This window comes from Mustela erminea, chromosome 3 (assembly GCF_009829155.1).
Source record: "Mustela erminea isolate mMusErm1 chromosome 3, mMusErm1.Pri, whole genome shotgun sequence".
NCBI lineage: Eukaryota > Metazoa > Chordata > Mammalia > Carnivora > Mustelidae > Mustela > Mustela erminea.
Window position 1 is genome coordinate 74,612,240 of NC_045616.1, and position 21,430 is coordinate 74,633,669.

Consider the following 21,430-nt stretch of genomic DNA (forward strand, 5'->3'; position numbering starts at 1 on the left):
TAGAATACATATAGTTGTGAGTACGGTTTGTAAAAGAAGATGATATGGCATTCCGTTCAGCATATTTAACTTTACTTCAAACATCTGGCATATAAATACTCTGATAATCCTTGCTTTGCATAATCAGGTGGATGGGGAACAATTACCATTGTTCTGTGATATTTAAAATTCCTTTGTCAAACAGTAAACTTTTTTTTGTTAAATTGTTTATTAACATATTATTTGTTTCAGGGATACAGGTCTTTGATTCATCAGTCTTACACAATTCACAGCACTTACCATAGCACATACCCTCCCCAATGTCCATCACCCAGCCACTCCATCCCTCCCACTCCCCTCCCTTCCAGCAACCCTAGTTTGTTTCCTGAGATTAAGATTCTCTTATTTGTCTCCCTCTCTAGTTTCATCTTCTTTCATTTTTCCCTCCCTTCCCCTATGATCCTTTGTCTTGTTTCTCTAATTCTTCGTATCAGAGAGATCATATGATAGTTGTCTTTCTCTGATTGACTTATTTTACTTAGCATATACCCTCTAGTTCTATCCACTTCATTGCATATGGCAAGATTTTGGGGGTTTTGATAGCTGCATAGTACTCTGTTGTGTATATATACAACATCTTCTTTATCCATTCATCTGTTGATGGACATCTAGGCTCTTCCCATAATTTGGCTATTGTGGACATTGCTGCTATAAACATTGGGGTGCATGTGCCCCTTCAAAGCAGTAAACTTTTACTGTTATAAAAATAGGCAAGAAATGAAAAAATAGTAAAGCTAATATTAGTACACTGTAATAGAAGACATTAGAAACAATGAAAACTCAGTTATTTCTTTGTTTAAAGAAAAATTCATCTGAAATCAAGAGTAGTTTGAGTGGCACTGATCTTCTCATTATATAACTTCTAATGCAAGTTGAGTATATTTCTATATTTTGGCTAATTATCATTCTTCTTTCTGAATCAGGTTCCAACATTTTGTCCTTTGCATTTCAACGTCGTGAAATATCTCTGAGAGTTTTTAATGTAAACGTTTTTGCCAGTGTCATTTCCTCTCAGACCTCTTCAGCCTTCTCATCACAACCACTTTTCCTCATTTATTTGGATAAGTTCACTCACCTGCTTTGATTTCCTCAGTCTTTCTCTAGAGAGTCTCAAATGGCCACACTGTCAACATTTCCACAGTCAGCTATTTCTTCTGTAACTCCATTTACATTCCATTTGAGTTTTATTTCCAGTATTATCACTTAGCTTATTTTTGGTGCACCTCCATTTTGTTGGTCAATTCCCTCTTTTCATTATCCATTTTTCTAAAATTTCATACAAGTTTATCTCAGAAGCACAGAACTTTGCGGTCTCTCTATGAATTGAATAACAAATCCACAGTAACCAGTCACCTGCAGACTTTGAAAGAAGTCATGTAAATTGCTCACAAATTATGATGTCCATGTTATTTTTGTAGTGATTTGTGGACTGAAAAGCTGGGAGCCAACTTTGTGCTTTATGCTATTAGTCACAGTTAATACACCATGGCAACTGAATTTTGAAACATATTGTTTGGGGGTCTGGTTATTTCAATCATGGTAACTTCCATTCCATGCTTCATTGCAAACTGTGCAAAGTGAGGATTGCTTATATATTTAAGTTGAGATAAAGTATTGAAGGTAGTGTTTCTTTTTAAAGATTCCCTCATTAAGTGATGTCTTTGCTTAACTAAACAACCACACAGTCCTTTTTTATTTAAGGAAGAGGTCGATTCTAATTTACCCCAATTTCTTCATTGTCAATGATTAAGGGCAAAAGCATAAACACTGATGTGCAAAGTTTACAATTCTTACCCACCTTTTTTTTTTTTTTAACTTTCTTGAGGTATAATTGACACACAGTAAACTGCACATTAAATTAGAGTAAACGATTGGATGGATTTTGACATACATACATGCTTTTGAAGCCATCACCACCAAAATAACTAATATACATAAGCCAAAAATTGCATCCTAACTTTTTGTAATGCTGCTTTTTATTTCTTTCCCTGCTTCATGCTGTTCTATTCCAGGAAACCACTCCTCTGCTTACTGTCAGCATAGATTACTTGCATATTCCAGAATTTTGTACAAATTATGCTTTGTCTGGTCTTTTCATTCAGCATAATTATTTTGAAATTTCTCCTTTTGATTCTTTTTTACTATTGAGAAATACTGTATTCTGTGGCTATATCACAGTTTATTTATCCATTCACTTGTTGATGGCATTTAAATGTTTCCAGTTTTGGGCAATTACATATAAAGTTGCTGTGAATGTTCATGTACGAGTCTGTGTGGAAATGTACTTTTATTTCTCTTGGCTGCATGCCTAACAGGGGAATGACTAGAGCCTGTGTTTCACTTTTTAGAAACGTAGTTTTCTGGAAGCTTAACATTCCCACCAGTGAGGGATGAGAGTGCTGGTTGCTCCAAATTTTTCCCCCTTTCCTGCTTTTTTGGGAATTATTTGAACATTATTTAATATTCCATTTTATCTCTTGTGACATCTCATTATATAATTGTTTTTGGTGATTGCTCTAGGAATTATAAAATACCCATTTAACTTTTCATTCTCTGCTTAGAATCAATATTTTACTGCTTCATTTGGCATATAGAAACTTCATCACTCTTTATTCTCCATCATATATGTTGTCTCACATACTGCATTTATATACATTGTAAACCCCATCTGATAATGTTAATACATTTTTTTCAACTATCATGCATACTTTGTCAGTTTTATTTGCCTAGATATTTATCTTTTCTGTTGCTCTCTCCTCAATCCTGATATCCCAAGTTTTCAAATATCATTTCCCTTCTGTCTGAAGGACTTTATCTGTTCTTTTAGAGCATGAACCAGAATTTCTGGCATGTGCATGCGTGTATTTAACATGTACCAAAATTCCAGACACCCAGAAGGACAGCAGGTATTCATCACAGAGCACCTTGTTGGCTCCACATAGTTGAGGCTCAGTGAACCATTCTTATCCAGGAATGATAGAAACCTCCTGAAATCACAGAAGGAGACAAAGGCTAATCTTGCAAGTAGGACTTTCTAAGGATAGCAGTCTCTGGCATGCTGTGTTAACTCCTTTTTTGCACACCTTGCCTCCTTCCACACACACCCTACCCTTGTTTACCTACCATATTACCCTCTTACTTTTCATTTAACCCCTTTTAGTTCCCTTAAAATTCAGTCCTAAAGTCTTTAGGTTGGGCAGAAGTAGGCTTCCATACACAGGCTGGGATTAGAGTGTGCAGGCTGAGGAGGTAGTCTGTGGGGACTGACAAGCTCAGGTAATAGAAGTGTTAGGGGAGGCAGAAATCAAAGCCCATGCCTGGTAAGCAATTTTCTTGTTGGGGGCGGGGATGGTATTGGTGAAGGGATATTGGTTACGTTCATTTGTATTGTTCAGATAAATAAACATATTAATGATAGTGAGAGCTACATTTCTCACTGTTCAGAGAAAGGAACTCAAGGAAGGGGTAATTACCTTTGTTCATGTTTGTATGGTATTTTACTGGTTATGAGAAGCACAGATTACTGTTATTTGAAAAATCATCAAATATGAGTGCTTGGGTGGCTCAGTTAGTTAAGCATCTGAGTCTTGATTTTGGCTCAGGTCAGGATCTCAGGGTTGTGAGATCCAGACTTGTGTTGGGGCTTAAGATTCTCTTTTTCTCCCTCTCCTCTCCCCCACCCCACCTCACCCATGCTCGCTTGCTCTCAAAAAAAAAAAAAAAAGTAAAATTGAAAAATAGAAAAATATTTTAAGAAGAAATGGGAATTTCCCTGAAAAATATGAAAAATTATTTTCTGGTGAAATACTGAAGCTCAGAGATGGCAGAACAGCATAATGGTCTGAGAGAAAGTGTCAAGAGTTCAGATCCCAGTTCAGCCAGTTATTAGATGTATGGTGTTAGATGAATTACTTATGTCTTAGATTTATAATCAGAACAGTTACTAATATAACCTACCACCTAGGAAATCTATCAGTTCAGATTAACACTTATTACACTTATTTTACTACTAATCACAGTGTTGACTAATGGTAGGCTCTTAATATTAGCTGTTACTGTTACTGATCAAAGTCAGAAAAGTAGTAAGTGTTAGACTGGATATTTGAACCTAAGGCTAAACTGTTTGTGAAGACAAAGGCCTGCGTATATCTTTAAATCAAACATTTAATACGTAAAAATGATTACTAAAATGTTTATAATGTTTATATACTGCTACTGTAAGGACATAAAAGTATCAATTTGTACCTTTTCTAGCACTGTGCATTTTTATTTTTTTAAAAATTGACCATAGGCTAAAATTTTTCATATAGATAGCATCATGTTGGTCAATAATGAATTCAGAAATCATTCTAGTTAAATTAACATAAATGTTCCTTAACATCCAACAGACTAAGACATTCTAATAAGACTTTCACTGGGCACTTACTAGTCATTGTAATGAGCACTCTTCATGTATTAACTCATTTAATCTTAATATCCTCTTCAGAATAATGATGGTTTACAGTTATGTAATGTAAGAAATTTCATTCAACTTAATTTAAGAGTACTTGTCTTTTTATAAATATTTAATTGGCTTTTTAAAAGTGTGCTTAATCATTGTTTGAACATACTCATTGTATTTTACCTAAGGCCTAGAAACACTTCTAGGGAATTTTTTAAAAAAATACTGTAATTTGGGGCGCCTGGGTGGCTCAGTGGGTTAAAGCCTCTGCCTTCAGCTCAGGTTATGATCTCAGAATCCTGGGATTGAGCCCCACATCAGGCTCTCTGGTCCACGGGGAGCCTGCTTCCTCCTCTATCTCTCTCTGCCTGCCTCTCTGCCTACTTGTGAGCTCTGTCTGTCAAATAAATAAATAAAAATCTTAAAAAAAACAACAACAACTGTAATTTAAGCTTTTGTCCACTAGGCGTCCTCAGTTAAGTTTAAGATAGCAGAATTTAACTTTTCGTGAAAGTTTATTTCAGTTTCTAAATACGTTAATAAAAACGTAATGAAGTACCTGGAGAAATTCTTTACATGTAATTGTTCCTGTTGGTATTTTTTTTAACTCATGTAAGGTCTTTAAAAATCTATAAATAACTTTTTTTAAAAGATTTTATTTATTTTATTATTATTTACTGGACACAGAGAGAGAGATCACAAGTGGGCAGAGCAGCAGGCGGGGGGGGGGGGGGGAAGTAGGCTCCCACTGAGCAGAAAGCCTGATGTGGGGCTCAATCCCAAGACCTTGAGATCATGACCTGAGCCAAAGGCAGAGGCTTAACCCACTGAGCCAACCAGGCGCCCCTCCATTTTTTTTTTTTTTTTAAGATTATTTATTGATTTGTCGGAGAGAAGGAGAATGCGAGCACAAGCAGGGGGAGCGATAGGCCAAGGGAGAAGCAGGCTCCCTGCTGAGCAAGGATCCCGATGTGGGACTCGATCCCAGGACCCCGGCATCATGATCTGAGCTGAAGGCAGCAGCTTAACCAACTGAGCCACCCAGGCATCCTGTAAATCTATAAGTACCTTTGAATGTGTGGTAGAAGATTTAAGCATTACTTGCAATTTTTGTACTACATGTAATTTTGGTGAAATAAGGATGTTTTATGATTAAATTACTTTATTATTGTTTAGTTTCATCTTACCTTTCACCCTTTTCCATTTTTCTGTTTTTTGAAGGGTTTTGGGACTGGAGTTAAACAAAGACAGAGATGTTGAAAGGATCCATGGCAGTGGAGTTAACACCCTTGACATTGAACCTGTTGAAGCAAGATAGTAAGTTTATAAATTTAACAGCCCTTTTTTTGTTGTTCAAAGTGAGATCTAGTAAAATCTTGCTTTCAAATTACTTTCGTAAAGGTTCACAAAAAGTAGTAAAATTTCTAAATTGTGGCATTATAAATCTGACATTACTAATTTAATAAATAAGATCACACCCTTAAAATGTTGCCAGGTTAACATTTCCAAACTACTTTTTATAAATATATTCATTGTAACCGACATGGAACTTCCTTTGATACAGAGGGCTTTTAAGTGCTGGGGTATGTGCTTTAGGTACCAATTTAAAACAGAGTTGCTGTTCTGAAGGCGTTTAATGGGAAAAGAAATAGAATATAAAAAGTGAAAATATATGTTGGAGAATTAAGCTTGTAGAAATCCAGACCTTTATTTGAGCTCCTCCTGGACTTTTCACTTGGCAGCTAAGTGACCTTCAGCAGTTGACCTAACCTTTTTAATCCTCAGTTGCCTTAGCTATACAGTGCTAACAATAATAGTTACCTGATAAGTTTGTTGTAATTTAATTGAGATTTTATGTGTAACATGATTAGCATAGGACCTGGCATATCATAAATGGTTGCTTCTACTCCTATTAATCAAAAGCATTATCACCTATACTTTTATTCCTTTGAGTCCATTGTCCATACAACAGCCAGAGTGCTTTGAAAAACGCAAATATGAACATGTCATCCCCCCGACTTAAAACATCTTGATCCCATATAACTCTTAAAAGAAATTTCTAAAAGCTTCATGTGGTCTGTAGTTAGAACAAGTATAACAGTAACTGAAGTTTGTTGTATCATGTTGTGTTTGGCGTTGCCCCAGAGTTTTTACATTATACTGAAGTGTTACTATTATTTACATTAAAATGAACCAGACAGGTTTGACAGAATTCTCTTTTTAATTTTCAGCCACTGTCATAGTCCCAGCTAGTAGTATATGGGAAACGTGAACAGTGAACACATTCTCACTTTAGCACATGGTTAAATCTAAGATGATCAGCAATAATTCTTTTCTTTGTTCTGAACTTTTCCAGATGCAACATAGCACCTCACATTCAAGGTCAGCTGTGGGCCATTTGCTTATAAAATAATGACACTAACAGAAAGGGATAGCTGATTTCTTTTGATCATGGGTGCTGGTGGAAAAGGTATTCAGTGGTGCTTTTCCAGCCATCCATTCGGAATAGAGATCATTTGTCTAACCTGTGAAGTACATGAAGCCAGTAGGCTACCAGTTGTCCAAGTCAGTAAGAAATATGAGAAATTACAAATTATATGTGCATAAAATATGTGTGAGAAATACAGGCTGAGGAGTCTTTTTGCGGAACATATTGAGAAAAGCCAAGATCCTTACTACAGTGCTTTTCATCTTTGCGTGGTGAAATCTATAACTATTTTATTTGTTTGCCAAGACTTGTATTTTGCATTAAATCCTTTGGGCAGGGGCACCTGGGTGGCTCAGTGGGTTAAGCCTCTGCCTTCGGCTCAGGTCATGATCCCAGGGTCCTGGAATCGAGCCCTACATCGGGCTCTCTGCTCAGCAGGGAGCCTGCCTCCCCCTCTCTATCTGCCTGCCTCTCTGCCTACTTGTGATCTCTGTCTGTCAAATAAATAAATAAAATCTTCAAAAAAAGAAAACTCAGAAATGACATGAACAAAATCAAGAAAAAGTAATAAATGGCAAATGTTTCAGAAAAGAAGACTAAAGCATAAAGAACACAAGCAAATGAATACAAGAGGTAATAGCTTAGAAACAGATGGTAGAAAGGTGGATTTTTTTTAAAATCAAGGAGAAATGGAGAAAGATAAAGAATTCAAGAAATGGGAACACATGTGGGAGATAAAGAAGACCCAGCATACATTTAATTGGAATTCCCAGAGAAGAAACCCAAAAGAAGAGAACAGAGTTAATATTAAAGGTATACTCCAAGAAAAGTTTCCTAAAATAAATAAGATCTAAAACTACATATAAGGGAAAGAAAATCCTATTTTAACTAAACTAATTTGGGGCTTTATTCCCAAAGAAATGAAGCTTATTATCTCATATGTTCAGGGAAATAAAACGTGAGTGCAAGGGTTGTGTATCCAGCCAGATTGATTTTCAAGTACAAAAGAACAGACAAATTGTCAATAACATATAAGAATTCAGGGACTGTTGCTCTCATTAGCCCTTTCTTAGCAATTTACCAAAGAGTAAAATCAGAGAACCAGATGAGACAGAAACATGAGCTTTGGTTATGAGCAATAAGATTAACAAATAGCAATTCTTCATTTAGATATATAAACCCATAGACCTGTCTTTTCTGCTAGATTGAAAGACATAAACAATGCCTGTCTTACAATTATATTAGCAGAGTGCCTAACATTTCAGGTGGTCAAAGTTGAATAAAGTGAGTAAATGTGTTTTTAATATTAAATATAACATTTATTAATCCTTTATTTTTTGTGAGGCAGTATAAAACTCCAATAAAACTTCTATCTTTACATCATCTTGATGATTTAGATGAAAATGCACCCCTTTTCACAAATGTTTGAAGGCTTAGACAGGTGAAGTAACTTGCCCAGAGTCAGATAACTAGTATCAGTAATAGCTGGTCTGATACCATTTTCATTTATCACAATTTTTTTTAAGGATTTTAAAAATTTATTTGACAGACAGAGACCATAAGTAGTCAGAGAGGCAGGCAGAGAGAGAGGAAGGGAAGCAGGCTCCCTGCTGAGCAGAGAGCCCAATGCGGGGCTCGATCCCAGGACCCCAGGTCCATGACCCAAGTGGAAGGCAGAGGCTTCAACCCACAGAGCCACCCAGGTGCCCCATCACAATTTTAATTAAGATATTAAGAATCAGAGAAAAAAAAAGATATTAAGAATGACTTCATAATATTTTACTTTCCTAATTAAGATAGATCTTTTGCCACCTTATTTTTACTGTCCTTTTTGGAATTATAAAGGTGAACTTTAAATGGACACAGATTGAATCTTTCTATATTAATTCTACAAATACTAGATTGAGGAATTTTACTTTATTAAAAATTCTGTATTAATGAAGATTTACTCTGTATTGTATTTGTGGACATAATACATTTGGGTGTTTATGGATCAGTAATTTTCAAAAATATATAATAAATGAAGTACATAAAATGATAAATTAATGTGAACTTTTTTATTATTAGCATGTTATCAGGTGGTTCAGATGGTGTGATTGTACTTTATGATCTTGAGAACTCCAGCAGACAACCTTATTACACATGTAAAGCAGTGTGTTCCGTTGGCAGGTGTGTATTAAAAATGTAATTCATGAACTTCTTGCTTTAAATGCAAAACATGAAAATAGCAGTCATATGATTGTTTCGGGCAGATTATTCAAATGTCACATTTCACATGGATATCCCTTGATGTTTTCTTGAGACTAAAAACCTTTGATCATGTCCTGTTTTGGTACACCTAGTTAGCATGCCGCAGTAACTAATCATAGTTTTTAGTACCACTTAGCATAAGATTTATTTCTAAGTCTTCCAGCTAATTATAAACAAAAATTTTATTTTTCAACTGATATTTAATAGAACAAAAAGATTAATGACTAGAAGCAGTAAATATACTGGCAGTCCTTCACCAAACACGTACATATACACACCTACGCACAACCATCTTATCTCTTTACATATAAGGGAAAGAAAATCCTATTTTAATCCTATTTTACCTACTCAAAGCTGCCTAACTTAACATACCTCTCTTTGTCCTAAGTCTCTGGAACTATTCTTTTTTTTTTTTTTAAAGATTTTATTTATTTTATTTGACAGAGAGAGAGATCACAAGTAGGCAGAGAGGCAGGCAGAGACAGAGGGGGAAGCAGGCTCCCCGCTGAGCAGAGGGCCCGATGCGGGACTCGATCCCAGGACACTGAGATCATGACCTGAGCCGAAGGCAGTGGCTTAATCCACTGAGCCACCCAGGCGCCCCTCTGGAACTATTCTTTACTGGCTTTCCAGTCTTGTGAGAATTATTTTTCAGCATCTAGAAAGATGTTTTGTGACTGTTATAATTTGTTCATAATGGTTACTTAATTCTTCCTTGTCACCTGTATCCAATCCAATATTTACCACAGCTTTGAGGTAATGGGGAGAAAGGGTGTTGAGAAGATGGCTTGCAAAAGGAAAAACTTCATGAACATTAGTATCAACAATCACCCTGTATTAAAACTGTTCCCACAGCACTAGAATAGGTACATAAATCCATGGAGTATTTGGGAGGAGATTTGCAATTGTTTCTTAGCTCTGATGCTTCACTTTGGAAATAAAGATTTGGGACACTATTTCTCTGAACCTCAGCTTATTTTGTTTTAGAGATAAATTATACCTGTCCTGTCATTCTTGTAAGTTTTTTTGTGAGTCTTAAATGAAATACTGTCTTTCAAAAAGCATGTTAAAAATTGTAACCACACCATGAAACAATATAATTATAGAGACACTTGGTAGACAACAAGAGAGCGCCTTAAGTAGTCTGAAACTTGGTTTCTAAGAGGCTTATACCATTTTATACTCTCACTGCACTCGTACCCAAAAAAAACCCCTGAATTTAAAGTGTGAGATAGTCATATTAATTCACTTAATTCATTATTTTATCTTAAATAACATTTTAACATTGTTTAATTTGTTATATATCAAAATAGTATTTTCATATATACCACATGCTATCTAATGTTATTACTGAGGAACTGTGATCTACTTTTCTGGTAGTTAAAGTCAAGTAAATGTTTAGTGTGTCAATCTTTTGTTTTACCATGACATTCTTCTTGGATTCACTTTCTGTCTGTAAAAGCATAACTTTAAATGTAAATGGGCATACAGTGAACATGTTTGCAAAATGAGTTAAAGTAGCATTTTTTATATCTGAAGATTTGATAATCTAACTTTACAAAATAATTTCACTTAAAGTTTTTATTAAGTTAATATGGCTTAGAATGTTTGCTGATACTTATTTTTGCTTTACTTAATGTGTATGTTCTAGGCACCAAAAAGATTCTCTTTCTGTACCAAAATTCTCATTAAATGTAAATGAGAACAACAGGTCATATCTGATAAGATAATAATATAATATTTTGTTCTATTCTTGAATTTAAATTTAAAATACAAATGAGCTTTTATTTTTAATGAGTACATTAAAGATTTGTTTTACTATAACTGGAAAATTTTGGTATACATGAAGGTTTTTAGGAGCAAATAGAAATCAGTTCTCCTTGTTTTAAGCAGAAATTTATTGGAAAGAAATTTTGTATCTTATATATCTGGTGGGAAGGTAAGAGAATCAAATGTGGAAAAGGAGTGGAAGGTTAAAAAAAACTAAGGCAGAGAAAACAGTCGGGGTCACACCACAGGAACAATTTAGTTTGGGTTCTGCTACATGTCACCAACAGACTCTCAACTCCAAGACTATGAATAATTGTTAAATATCCCTGAGTTTTGCATTCCTACTTAGAGTTTTAGAGTCCCAGGCAGGTTTGGGGAAGCTTAAACCATATATCCATGCCCTTACTTCCAAGGGAAAGGGAAAGAAAACATCTGGAGTCCCTAACTTTCTGTAACGAGAAGCAGTAAAATAAGGGAGATGTCCCTCAAATAGGAGGAGTTTGGATCCAACTTTAAAAAAATTTCCAGGTATCCACTCCACAACCAAAAAGGCAAGTATCCACTCTACAACCAAGATGTAATCATCCCTTTCCCAAAAGGTGATAGATCCTCAGTCTGCTTAATTACTACATCCAGCTCCAGTTCAAGATAAAGTCCATTCTTCCACTAGTTTTACATGATCTTTTATGAAATTATGCAACCTGTGGACTCAGTTTGTTTTTAACCTGTATAAAATAATGGAGGCAAGAGAGAGGAAAGAAAATGGAAATCAGTTAAAATGTATAAATTATACATGACATAGAAAGGAATCATGGGTAAACCCCATAGTCCTTTTGTGCAGCTCTCTCAATGCCAGAACTGAAGCATAGAACTTTAAGGCTTTACTTCATGTTCTCATTCATTCAGGTGCTTAATGTCCTTCATCCTGTATTGATCCAAACATTCACCTTTAGGAATCAGAAACCATGATGGTCCTATCTGTGTAGGATTTCAATAGTCTTCTGTTAACTTTCATTTATTTATTTTGTTATGGAAAATTTCCAGCATATATGAAAGGAGAGAGTGGTATTCAGCAACTATCAGTCATAACCAATCTTGTTTCATCTCTAACCCCACCCACCCACTGAGGATGATTTTGAAGCAAATTCCGGAAGTGTATTATTTCATTCATTATTGTTTATATCTCTAAAAATAGAGACTTTATTATCTCACGCAATAATTCCTGATATTAAATACCACTTGGTGTTCAAATTTCCATCTTCATGTCATAAGGGTTACCTAATGATCAGTTTTTGTGAATTAAAATTTAGTAAAGTGATACATATACTGTATTTATCATCAGCTCAGAACTTATCCTGCTTCCTTTAGGACAGCATGTTTCCCTCATGAGGTAGTGTATTATAGCTACTATCATAACTGAGTCTTCAACAGATCATGCTTCTATAGGTGAAGGGATACATAAGAGTGGTGCCTTGGACATCTACCAATTAATTGCATTCTTTTGACATTGAGTAAATTCCTTGATCAGAAGCAATATTGCATGGGATACCATGGAACTATCTATGTGAGGCATTCAACAATTCTAAGAATGATAATACTGATAAAATGGTTATTTGAGAAAAGCATATCCAAAATCAAAAAGAGTGTCTCTTCTAGTATGGAAAAATCAGTGCCCCTTCCATGAAAAGGTTCAGTGTAGCTGCCTTATTCCTCCAGGCCCAACTACAGAAATAGGAAGGCTCCCATTTAATGACCCTTCGTAGGAAGCTGGCTTCCACATTACACTACAGAAGCCTGAAACTAGAGGTGCCTGGACATTCTCCTCTGGAGAGCTGAGATGCAGGCCTGTGATCTAGGTTTGGCCATTGATATTGTCCTACTTGAGGCTGCTACTTGTTAGTATAGTGTAAGTTTTGAAACACGTATAAATCAAGTATTTCTAAATTTTGATTGCTGTTTTGTAGAAGCCATCCTGATGTTCACAAATACAGTGTGGAGACTGTACAGTGGTATCCTCATGACACCGGCATGTTTACATCAAGCTCCTTTGATAAAACTCTGAAAGTGTGGGATACAAATACATTACAAGTAAGTATATATTATATTGAAACCTTTCCAAAGGGGAATTGAACCCTAAACCATTTTAGTGTGATTATTTGCCAAGATGTTATATATGTGGTGGTTAAGGAGAGCTAGACTGCTTGAGTCCACGTCTTGGCTCTGCAGCTGACTAGCTCTGTGACATAGGCAAGTGTCTGCACCTGTTTCAGTTTCCTCACTTGTGAATGGGGCTAGTGATTATATCAGATAGAACGGTTGTAAACATGTTGACATATGTAAAGCACCTGGAACAATGGTTAGCATATCGTAAGTGCTCAAAAAACATTTGTTATTATTATCTTTATTATTTGAAAATTATTGTCTAGTGATCTAAGGAAGAAAATTGGATTTATCATCTATTGACCTAAAACCTTAAAGGAAAAGAAATTACTAATACTATTGCTTAGTAAAGGTAGACACTAAATAATAAAGGTAGATAATAAAAGGGCACCTAGGTGGCTCAGTTGGTTAGGTGTCTGCTTTTGGCTCACATCATGATCCCAAGGTCCTGGGATGGAGCCCTACATCCAGCTCCCTGCTCAGCGGGGAGCCTGCTTCTCCTTCTCCTTCTGTCTCCTGCTCCACCTGCTTGTACTGTCTCTCTCTTCCTCTCTCTGTGTCAAATAAATAAAATCTTTAGAAGAAAGATAGATAATAAAAAATAGTTTTTATGATATTTGGTTAAATTTATATATCTAATGCTAATCCTTTCTCTGAATTCTAGTCCCATGTGTCTCTACCTGTCTACTAAACAAACCTCTCTTACTTGAATATAGGTCAGTCTCCTCAAGTGTAACAGGTTCAAACTGAACATGATCACTCCTCACATCCATTTCGTTCTCAAATCTTAGCAGATCTTTCTTTAAACTCTCCCATGTTTTCTTCTCTTTCTCTCACCAACACTGTACATCTAGACTACTCCTAAAAGCTCGTAAGTGGTATTCCTGCATTACTTCGCTTACCATATTTTCCATGGTAAGTTCTACCCCAGAGCTAACCTTAACTTATAAAGTGGTTTCATTGTGCCTCTACCCAAAACCTCTAAGGACTTCCATTGTCTTAATTCATCCTGGTGTTCTAAGTTATCTCATCCTCAACCTCTACTCCCTCTACCTTAGCTTCTGCCTCTTTTCCACCTAAATTATTTGCTGTCTCTAAATGATCTTTTGTCTTCTGATCACATCTTGATTGTATGATAGTCCCTTTCTCAAGTTCCTTTCCCTGTTCAACTATTTTGTCTCTTAATTGTCCAAATTTTGTATCCTTTAACCAACATCTCCACATTTTGTGTTTCCCCCCTCCCCTACCAATCAGCTCATGACCCTGAGATCAACTTTACCACTTTATTCTGTTTCTGTGAGTTTGACAATATTTTATTGTGTATTACTTACATGTGAAATCTACATAATATATAATAGTTATCATTCTGTGACTTATTTCACTTAGCATAATGCCCTTAACGTCTATCTTTGTTGTTATAAATGGCAAGATATCCTCCTTTCTTGTGGCTGAATAATATTCCATTGTACAAAAATACCATATCTTTTATGTCTCTTCATACACTCATGGATACTTAGGTTGTTTTGATGACTTGGCTGTAATAAATAATGATGCAATGAACATAGGGGAAAAGATATCTCTTCAGGATAGTGCCTTTGTTTCCCTTGGATATATAGCTAGAGGTGGAGTTGCTGGATCATAAGGTAGTTCTGTTTTTAATTTTTTGAGAAACCTCCCTTCTGGTTTCCATGGGCTGTACAAATAACACATTCCCACCAACAGTGCACAAGGGTTCTCTTTTCTCCATACCCTCACCAACACTTGTTACCTTTTGTCTTTTTGATATTAGCCATTCTAACAAGTGTGAGGTGATAGCTCACTGTGGTTTTGATTTGCATTTCCCTGATGATTAGTGATAAGTACTTTTTCATGTACCTAGTGGCAACTTGTATGTCTTCTTTAGAAAAATGCCTATTCACTTCCTCTGCCCATTCTTTAAATTGGATTGTTCATGGTTTTTGGCTATTGAGTTGTATGAGTTCTTTTTATATTTTGGATGTTAACCCTGTATCAGAACACATGATTTGCAAATTTTTTCTCCATTCAGCAGGCTGTCTTTTTATCTTGCTGGTGGTTCCCTTGCTGTGCAGAAGATTTTTAGTTTGATGTATAGTTCCACTTGTGTATTTTCCCGTTGCTGCCTTTGTTTTTGGTGTCAAATCCAAAAAATTATCACGCAGAGACTGGTAACAGGGAGCTTACTGCTTTTGTTTTCTTTTGGAGTTTTATGGTTTCAGGTCTTAGATTCAAGTCTTTAATCTAGTTTTTTAAAGACTTATTTGGAGCCCAGCTCATGACCCTGAAATCAAGAGTTGGACACTTAACGAACTTAGCCACCCAGGCACTCCTCAAGTCTTTAACCTATTTTGTAATTTATTTTTGTATGTGGTGTAGGAAAGTGGTCCAGTTTCACTCTTTTGCCTGTTGCTGTCTGATTTTCCTAATGCTGTTTCATGAAGAGACTCTCTTTTCCCCATTTTACATTCTTGGCTCCTCTCTCATAAATTTATTGACTATATATGCACGGGTTTAATTTCTGGGCTTTCTATTCTGTTCTGTTGATCATTGTGTTTGTTTTTATGCCAATACCATATTGTTTTGATTACTGTAATTTTGTAAAATAGTTTGAAATCAAGAAGTATGATACCTATAGCTTTTTTCTTCTTTCTCAAGATTGCTTTAGCTATTCGGGATTTGGTGGTTCCATACAAATTTTAAGATTTATTTTTCTGTTTCTATAAAAATGCCACTGGAATTTTGATAGCACTTGCACTGAATCTGCGATTGCTTTCGTTAGTATGGACATTATACATGTTAATACTTGTAATCCATGAGCATGGAATACCCTTTCATTTATTTGTGTCTTCAGTTTCTTTCATCAATATCTGATAATTTACAGTGTGTATATCTTTTACCTAATTGGTTTAATTTATTTCTAGGTATTCTATTCTTTTTGATGCAGCTATAAGTGGGACTATTTTCTTAATCCCTCTTTCTGATAGTTCATTATTGGTGTATAGAAACACAACAGATTTTTATATATTGATTTTTATATCCTTCAGCTTTCTTGAATTTGTTTATTAGTTCAAAGAGGTTTTTGGTGGACTATTTGGGGTTTTCTGTACATACTATCATATCATCTGTAAATAGAGTTCAAATTCTCCTTTAGTTTTGTGCTTTTTTTCCTTGTTTCATTACCCAGCCCAGGATTACTTCCTTTTCTTTTTTCTTTTTTCTTTTTTTTTTAGTGCTATTTATTTTAGAGACAGAGAGAGAGAGAGAGCAGGAGCAGGAGGGGTAGAGGGAGAGGAAGGGAGAGAGAGAATTCTCCAGGAGACTCCACGCTGAGCGTGGACCCGGACATGGAGCTCTATCTCGTGACCCTGAGATCATGACCTGAGCCAAAACCTAGAGTTGAAAGCTTAACCTGCTGTGCCACCCAGGCATCCCCTGGCTAGGGCTTCCAATGCCAAGTTGAAAAAAAGTGGTAAGGTATCAGCAACCTTGTTGTTCCTGATCTTAGAAGGAAAACAATCTTCAAGGAGAAACTATCAGCTTCTCCTTGTTGAAGAAGAGGTGAGATTAGCTTGTGGGCTCATGAGATAAGCTTATAGACTTATCACCTATCTATCTCTGTGTGTGTGTGTGTGTGTGTGTGTGTGTGTGTGTCTGTATTCTTTATTACGTTGAGATCTTTTGCCTCTGTATTTGTTTTTTTCAAGAAAAAAATGCATCATACTTTATAATAAAAGTCACTCTTCATTCCTGATTCTTTAAAAATTCTTAACATTCTAGGAACATAAGGGAAATTCCTTAATTTAGTAAGGAGTATCTTTTTTTTTTTTTAAGGATTTTATTTATTTGTTTGACAGACAGAGATCACAAGTAGGCATAGAGGCAGGTAGAGAGAGGGGGAAGCAGGCTCCCTGCTGAGCAGAGAGCCCGATGCAGGGCTCAATCCCAGGACCCTGGGATCATGACCTGAGCTGAAGGTAGAGGCTTAACCCACTGAGACACCCAGGCACTCCGGGAGTATCTATTTTTTTTAAAACACACCTAAAGCAAACATTTTGTTTGTTGGTAAATTATTGAGAGCTTTCCCTTTTGAGTTATCTCTATTATCCCCTTCCTTTAACATTATATGGGAAGTCCTAGGCAGTAAAATAAAGCAAAAAAAAAAGAGAGAGAGAGAAATGAAAGGAATTTAAACTGTCATTCACAGATGACATGATTGTGAGCATAGAAAATCCAAAGGAATCTCTAACCAATTATTAAAATTAAAGTAAACTTAGCAAAATTGCTGGATATAAGGTCAGTTGCATTTCTGAATTTGAGACACAAAGAATTTTGAATTTGGGAGTATTATCATTAACAATTGCATCAGAAATCATCATATTCCTAGTAAGAAATTGAAAAGTGTACAAGACCACTCAACACCACACCGATAACTATAGAATAATTATGATACAAGTTAAGATTTAAATAAATGGTGGGATATACCATATTCAAGAATTAGAAAGGTCAGTATTGTAGAGGTACTAGTTTTACCTCGAGTGATCTATAGAATCAGTGCATTTCTAATCAAAATATTCACAGGACTCTTTTTTATGAAAGTGGGCTAAGACCATAAATTTAATTACACTAATTAAGGTGGTGTGGTATCAATAGAAGTAAAAAAAACAAAAACAATGTAACAGGATAATCAAGAAACACACCTTACATATACCGTCATTTGATTTATGACACAAGTAACCCTGCATTATGTTGGGGAAGTAATGGCTTTTTCCACAGACTATGCTGGATCAACTAGGTATCTGTAAAAAATAAAACAAACAAACAAACAAAAACCCAAAAACTAATCTTTACCCTTACCCCACAACAGACGGAAAAGAAATCTACCAATTTCAGGTAGATTACTAGGTATAAAAACATAAAATAAAACAACAATACTTAAAGAAAAAAAAAACAGGAAAATATCTTCATGGTTCAAGATAGGTAAAAACACAAAAGGGTTTAAACCAAAAAGAGAAAGATTGATAAATCGAACTACATTAAGATTAGGAAGCTCTGTTCATCAAAAAACATTAAGAGAGTAAAAAAGTAGGCCATGAATTCAGTGGGAGATGATATATGTGACAGATGCATACATCTGAAAAAAGACATATATAAATTACATAAAAAATAGAAAAATTAAAAGACTGGAAACCCATAGAGAACTAGGCAGCAGAATTTTTTTTTTTAAGATTTTATTTATTTATTTATTTGTGAGAGAGAGAGAGAGAGAAGCATGGGGCTCCATCCCAGGACCCTGAGATCAGGATCAGAAATGAAGAGTCAGGGGCACCTGGGTGGCTCTCAGTGGGTTAAAGCCTCTGCCTTCCGTTTAGGTCCTCCCAGGGTCCTGGGATTAAGCCCCACACTGGGCTTTCTGCTCAGCAGGGAGCCTGCTTCCCACACACACACACACACACACACCCCCGCCCCCGCCTGCTGTTCTGCCTACTTATGATCTCTGTCTGTCAAATAAATAAATACAAGCTTAAAAAAAAAAAAAAAAAGAAAGAAGTCAAGAGTCAGGTGCTCAACCGGCTGAATTACTCAGGTACCCCCAGGCAAAACATTTGCTTAGGCACTCTATAAAAGAGGATATCTAAATAGCTAATAAATAAATACACTCAGCTTCTTAATTGAGCATGTAGATACTTTAAATCCACAATGAGGTACCTTTCTACATCCTCCAGAATAGCTAAAATTAAAGGATCTGATAAAAAATAACAAGTGTATCTGTTGCTGTTGAGATTACAGTTGGTAAACAGATTTGGTATCAACTGAGGGTTTCTTGTTACTTAGAAGATACACTTTTGAGTATATAAATGCATACATATGTGTACCAAGGGACGTTTATAAGAATGTTCATAGCAGCACTATTCATGATAACCAAAAACTGGAAAAAATTCAAATGTCTGTTACCAGTCAAATGAAATCTGGCACATTTTACATTGAAATACTATCTAGCAATGACAAGGGAACACTCAATTCTATATCAATAAAATGTATGAATTTTATATAATATAGAACAAAATAATCAGACACAAAAGAGTACTTAATATATAATTCCTATTCAAAAATTGGCAAAACTAAAGTGATAGGAGTCAGTATGGTGGTTATCTTTCTTGCTGAGGGTTGAAAGAGGGTGTAGGGAGCTTTTTGGGGGTGTTGTAATAGAAAGTTTGTAATGTTCTGTGTTATAATGCAGGTGGTGGTTACTTTGTAAAAGTTCACTTTGTGAAAATTCATTGAGCTGTACCCTTATGATCTGTATACTTTTCTGTATGTTACTTATACTTCAGTTAAAAATGTGGTTTAAAGATTAATAGCCCATACATTTGCATTTTCTTTCATTAACATTGACTTCTTTTTAAAAATCTAAGAAAAAATATTTTGATTTCAAATTTTCTTTAGAACATAAATGTTTTTGCCAACCAAAAATAGTGTTTTGTGGGGGTGTCTGGCTGGCTCAGTTAGTAGAGCATGTAACTTTCAATCTTGGAGTTGTGAGTTTGAGCCCCACGTTGGGTGGAGTGATTACTTAAAAAATAGTATTTCATGAATTCATAGTTCTATCTGATAGGCAAAGCATTTTATTGATAAGAACTTTGAAAACATTCGATAAGAAATAATTTCTTGTGCATGTGCTAGGTACAAAGAAAAATTAAGAGGGCATGATATTGTCCTTTTCCACATCCTCTATCCCTGTCACTAATTTTTCCTATTAATGCACATATTATATATCTATCATACTTTTACTTCATCTGAGCTTTCCATAAATGTGTTTTTATGTGTTTTATAGACTTCTCTGTTACACATTAGGGTAAAAAACAACCTTTTCTCTTTCTGAGTTTTCTTAAAATTTTGGATAATGGAATATAAATCAGAAAATACAGATGTCGGTATCCAGGTCATGTTCTCTAGAAATGAGTAAGATTCGTGGATATATTCAACAGTATGTATTCAATTTCTGTTACATCTTAAAGCTGGGGATTCATTGCCAAGGAGCTTCAGTTTAGCAAAGAAAACAAATGATTTAACAATAAATAACAGTGAAGGCCAGAAGGGACTATCATGATGAAAGTGTACAGTGTTTTAGCAGGATCACCTAACCTATGGAGAATCAGGGAAGGCTTTGTAGAGCAAGTGGTGCTCTGGCTTTTGGCTGAAATGAAGGATGATGAGTCCATAGAAGGAGGATAAGAGTTCCAGTCCTTGGAACAACATGAGAAAACTCTTTGGGGTAACAGTGAATGTGACAGTTTAAAAACAGAAAGGTACTCACAATGGCCAGAGTGCCAAAGGAGAGTAGCCAGAGATAAAGCCAAATAGGTAAGCAGTGTCTGTATCATGAGGGGCCTTGTTATTTTTATTTTTATTAAGTAGGTTGAATATTTTCCTAGGAGAAGAAGCTAGCTTTTTAATAGTCTAAGCAGTGGCCAAAAATGAAAACAACAAATTGCCGTTTTAGGTGAAACAGTCTGGATATGTTTCCAATTGGCTTTAAGGTAGCAAGAGGAGAGTCAAAGGGACCAGGGAGGAGGTTGCAGTAATCCAGGCAGGAGTGAGTAGATCCTTGCTTGACTGGAGTAATGGCAATGGGATAAATAGATATGAGAGGATTACAGACATTTGACAGGAGTTGCAAGTTGATAAGCTATCAAAAGTAGTGAAAAATCAAGAATTTCAGGGAAATGCAAATCAAACCCACAGTGAGATGATCATTTCATACCTTTTAGGATTGCTATAATCAAAAAGACAGTAACAAATGTTGAGTAGGATATGGATGAACTGGAACAATCATAAATTACTGGTGGGAATGTAAAATGGTACAGCTGTTTTGGAAAACAATTTCTGGAAAGGTAAAACATATATTTAGCGTATGACCCAGGAATTCCCAAAGCAAAATGAAAACATAACTTCATTATACCCAAAGCAAAATGAAAACATAACTTCACACAAAAGTTTTAGACAAGTGTTCATAGTGGCATTATTCAGAATGACCAAAGAGTCTAAACAAATAAAATGTTCATCAACTGACGAGTGGGTAGCCATCAAATGTAATATTATTCAGCAATAGAAAGAAGTGAAGTACTGATACATGCTAGTGTGGATGAACCTTAAAAACATCATGCTGAATGAAATGAAAAAACATTATGTTACATGAAAGATTGCAGAAGACCACAGATTGAATAATTCCATGTCTGAAACATCAAGAAGTAGGCTAATTTATAGAGACAGGAAGTAGATTGGTAGTTTCCTAGGGGAGAGGGTAGGAAGAAATGGGGAGTGCC

General features: G+C 35.6%; 1 protein-coding gene across 4 annotated transcripts in view; it reads left to right on the top strand.

The window, feature by feature from the left end:
* ERCC8 (ERCC excision repair 8, CSA ubiquitin ligase complex subunit) overlaps nt 1-21,430 on the top strand; it is a 55,721-nt gene that overhangs the window by 4,552 nt on the left and 29,739 nt on the right. For 2 of the 4 annotated variants that reach the window (XM_032336170.1, XM_032336171.1), the window contains exons 2-4: nt 5,702-5,797; nt 8,976-9,077; nt 12,893-13,016. In XM_032336170.1, coding sequence (XP_032192061.1) covers nt 5,702-5,797; nt 8,976-9,077; nt 12,893-13,016 — 322 coding nt within the window. Of the gene's footprint in view, nt 1-5,701; nt 5,798-8,975; nt 9,078-12,892; nt 13,017-21,430 lie in introns of those variants that run through there. The other 2 variants (XM_032336173.1, XM_032336172.1) reach the window with 2 other exon arrangements.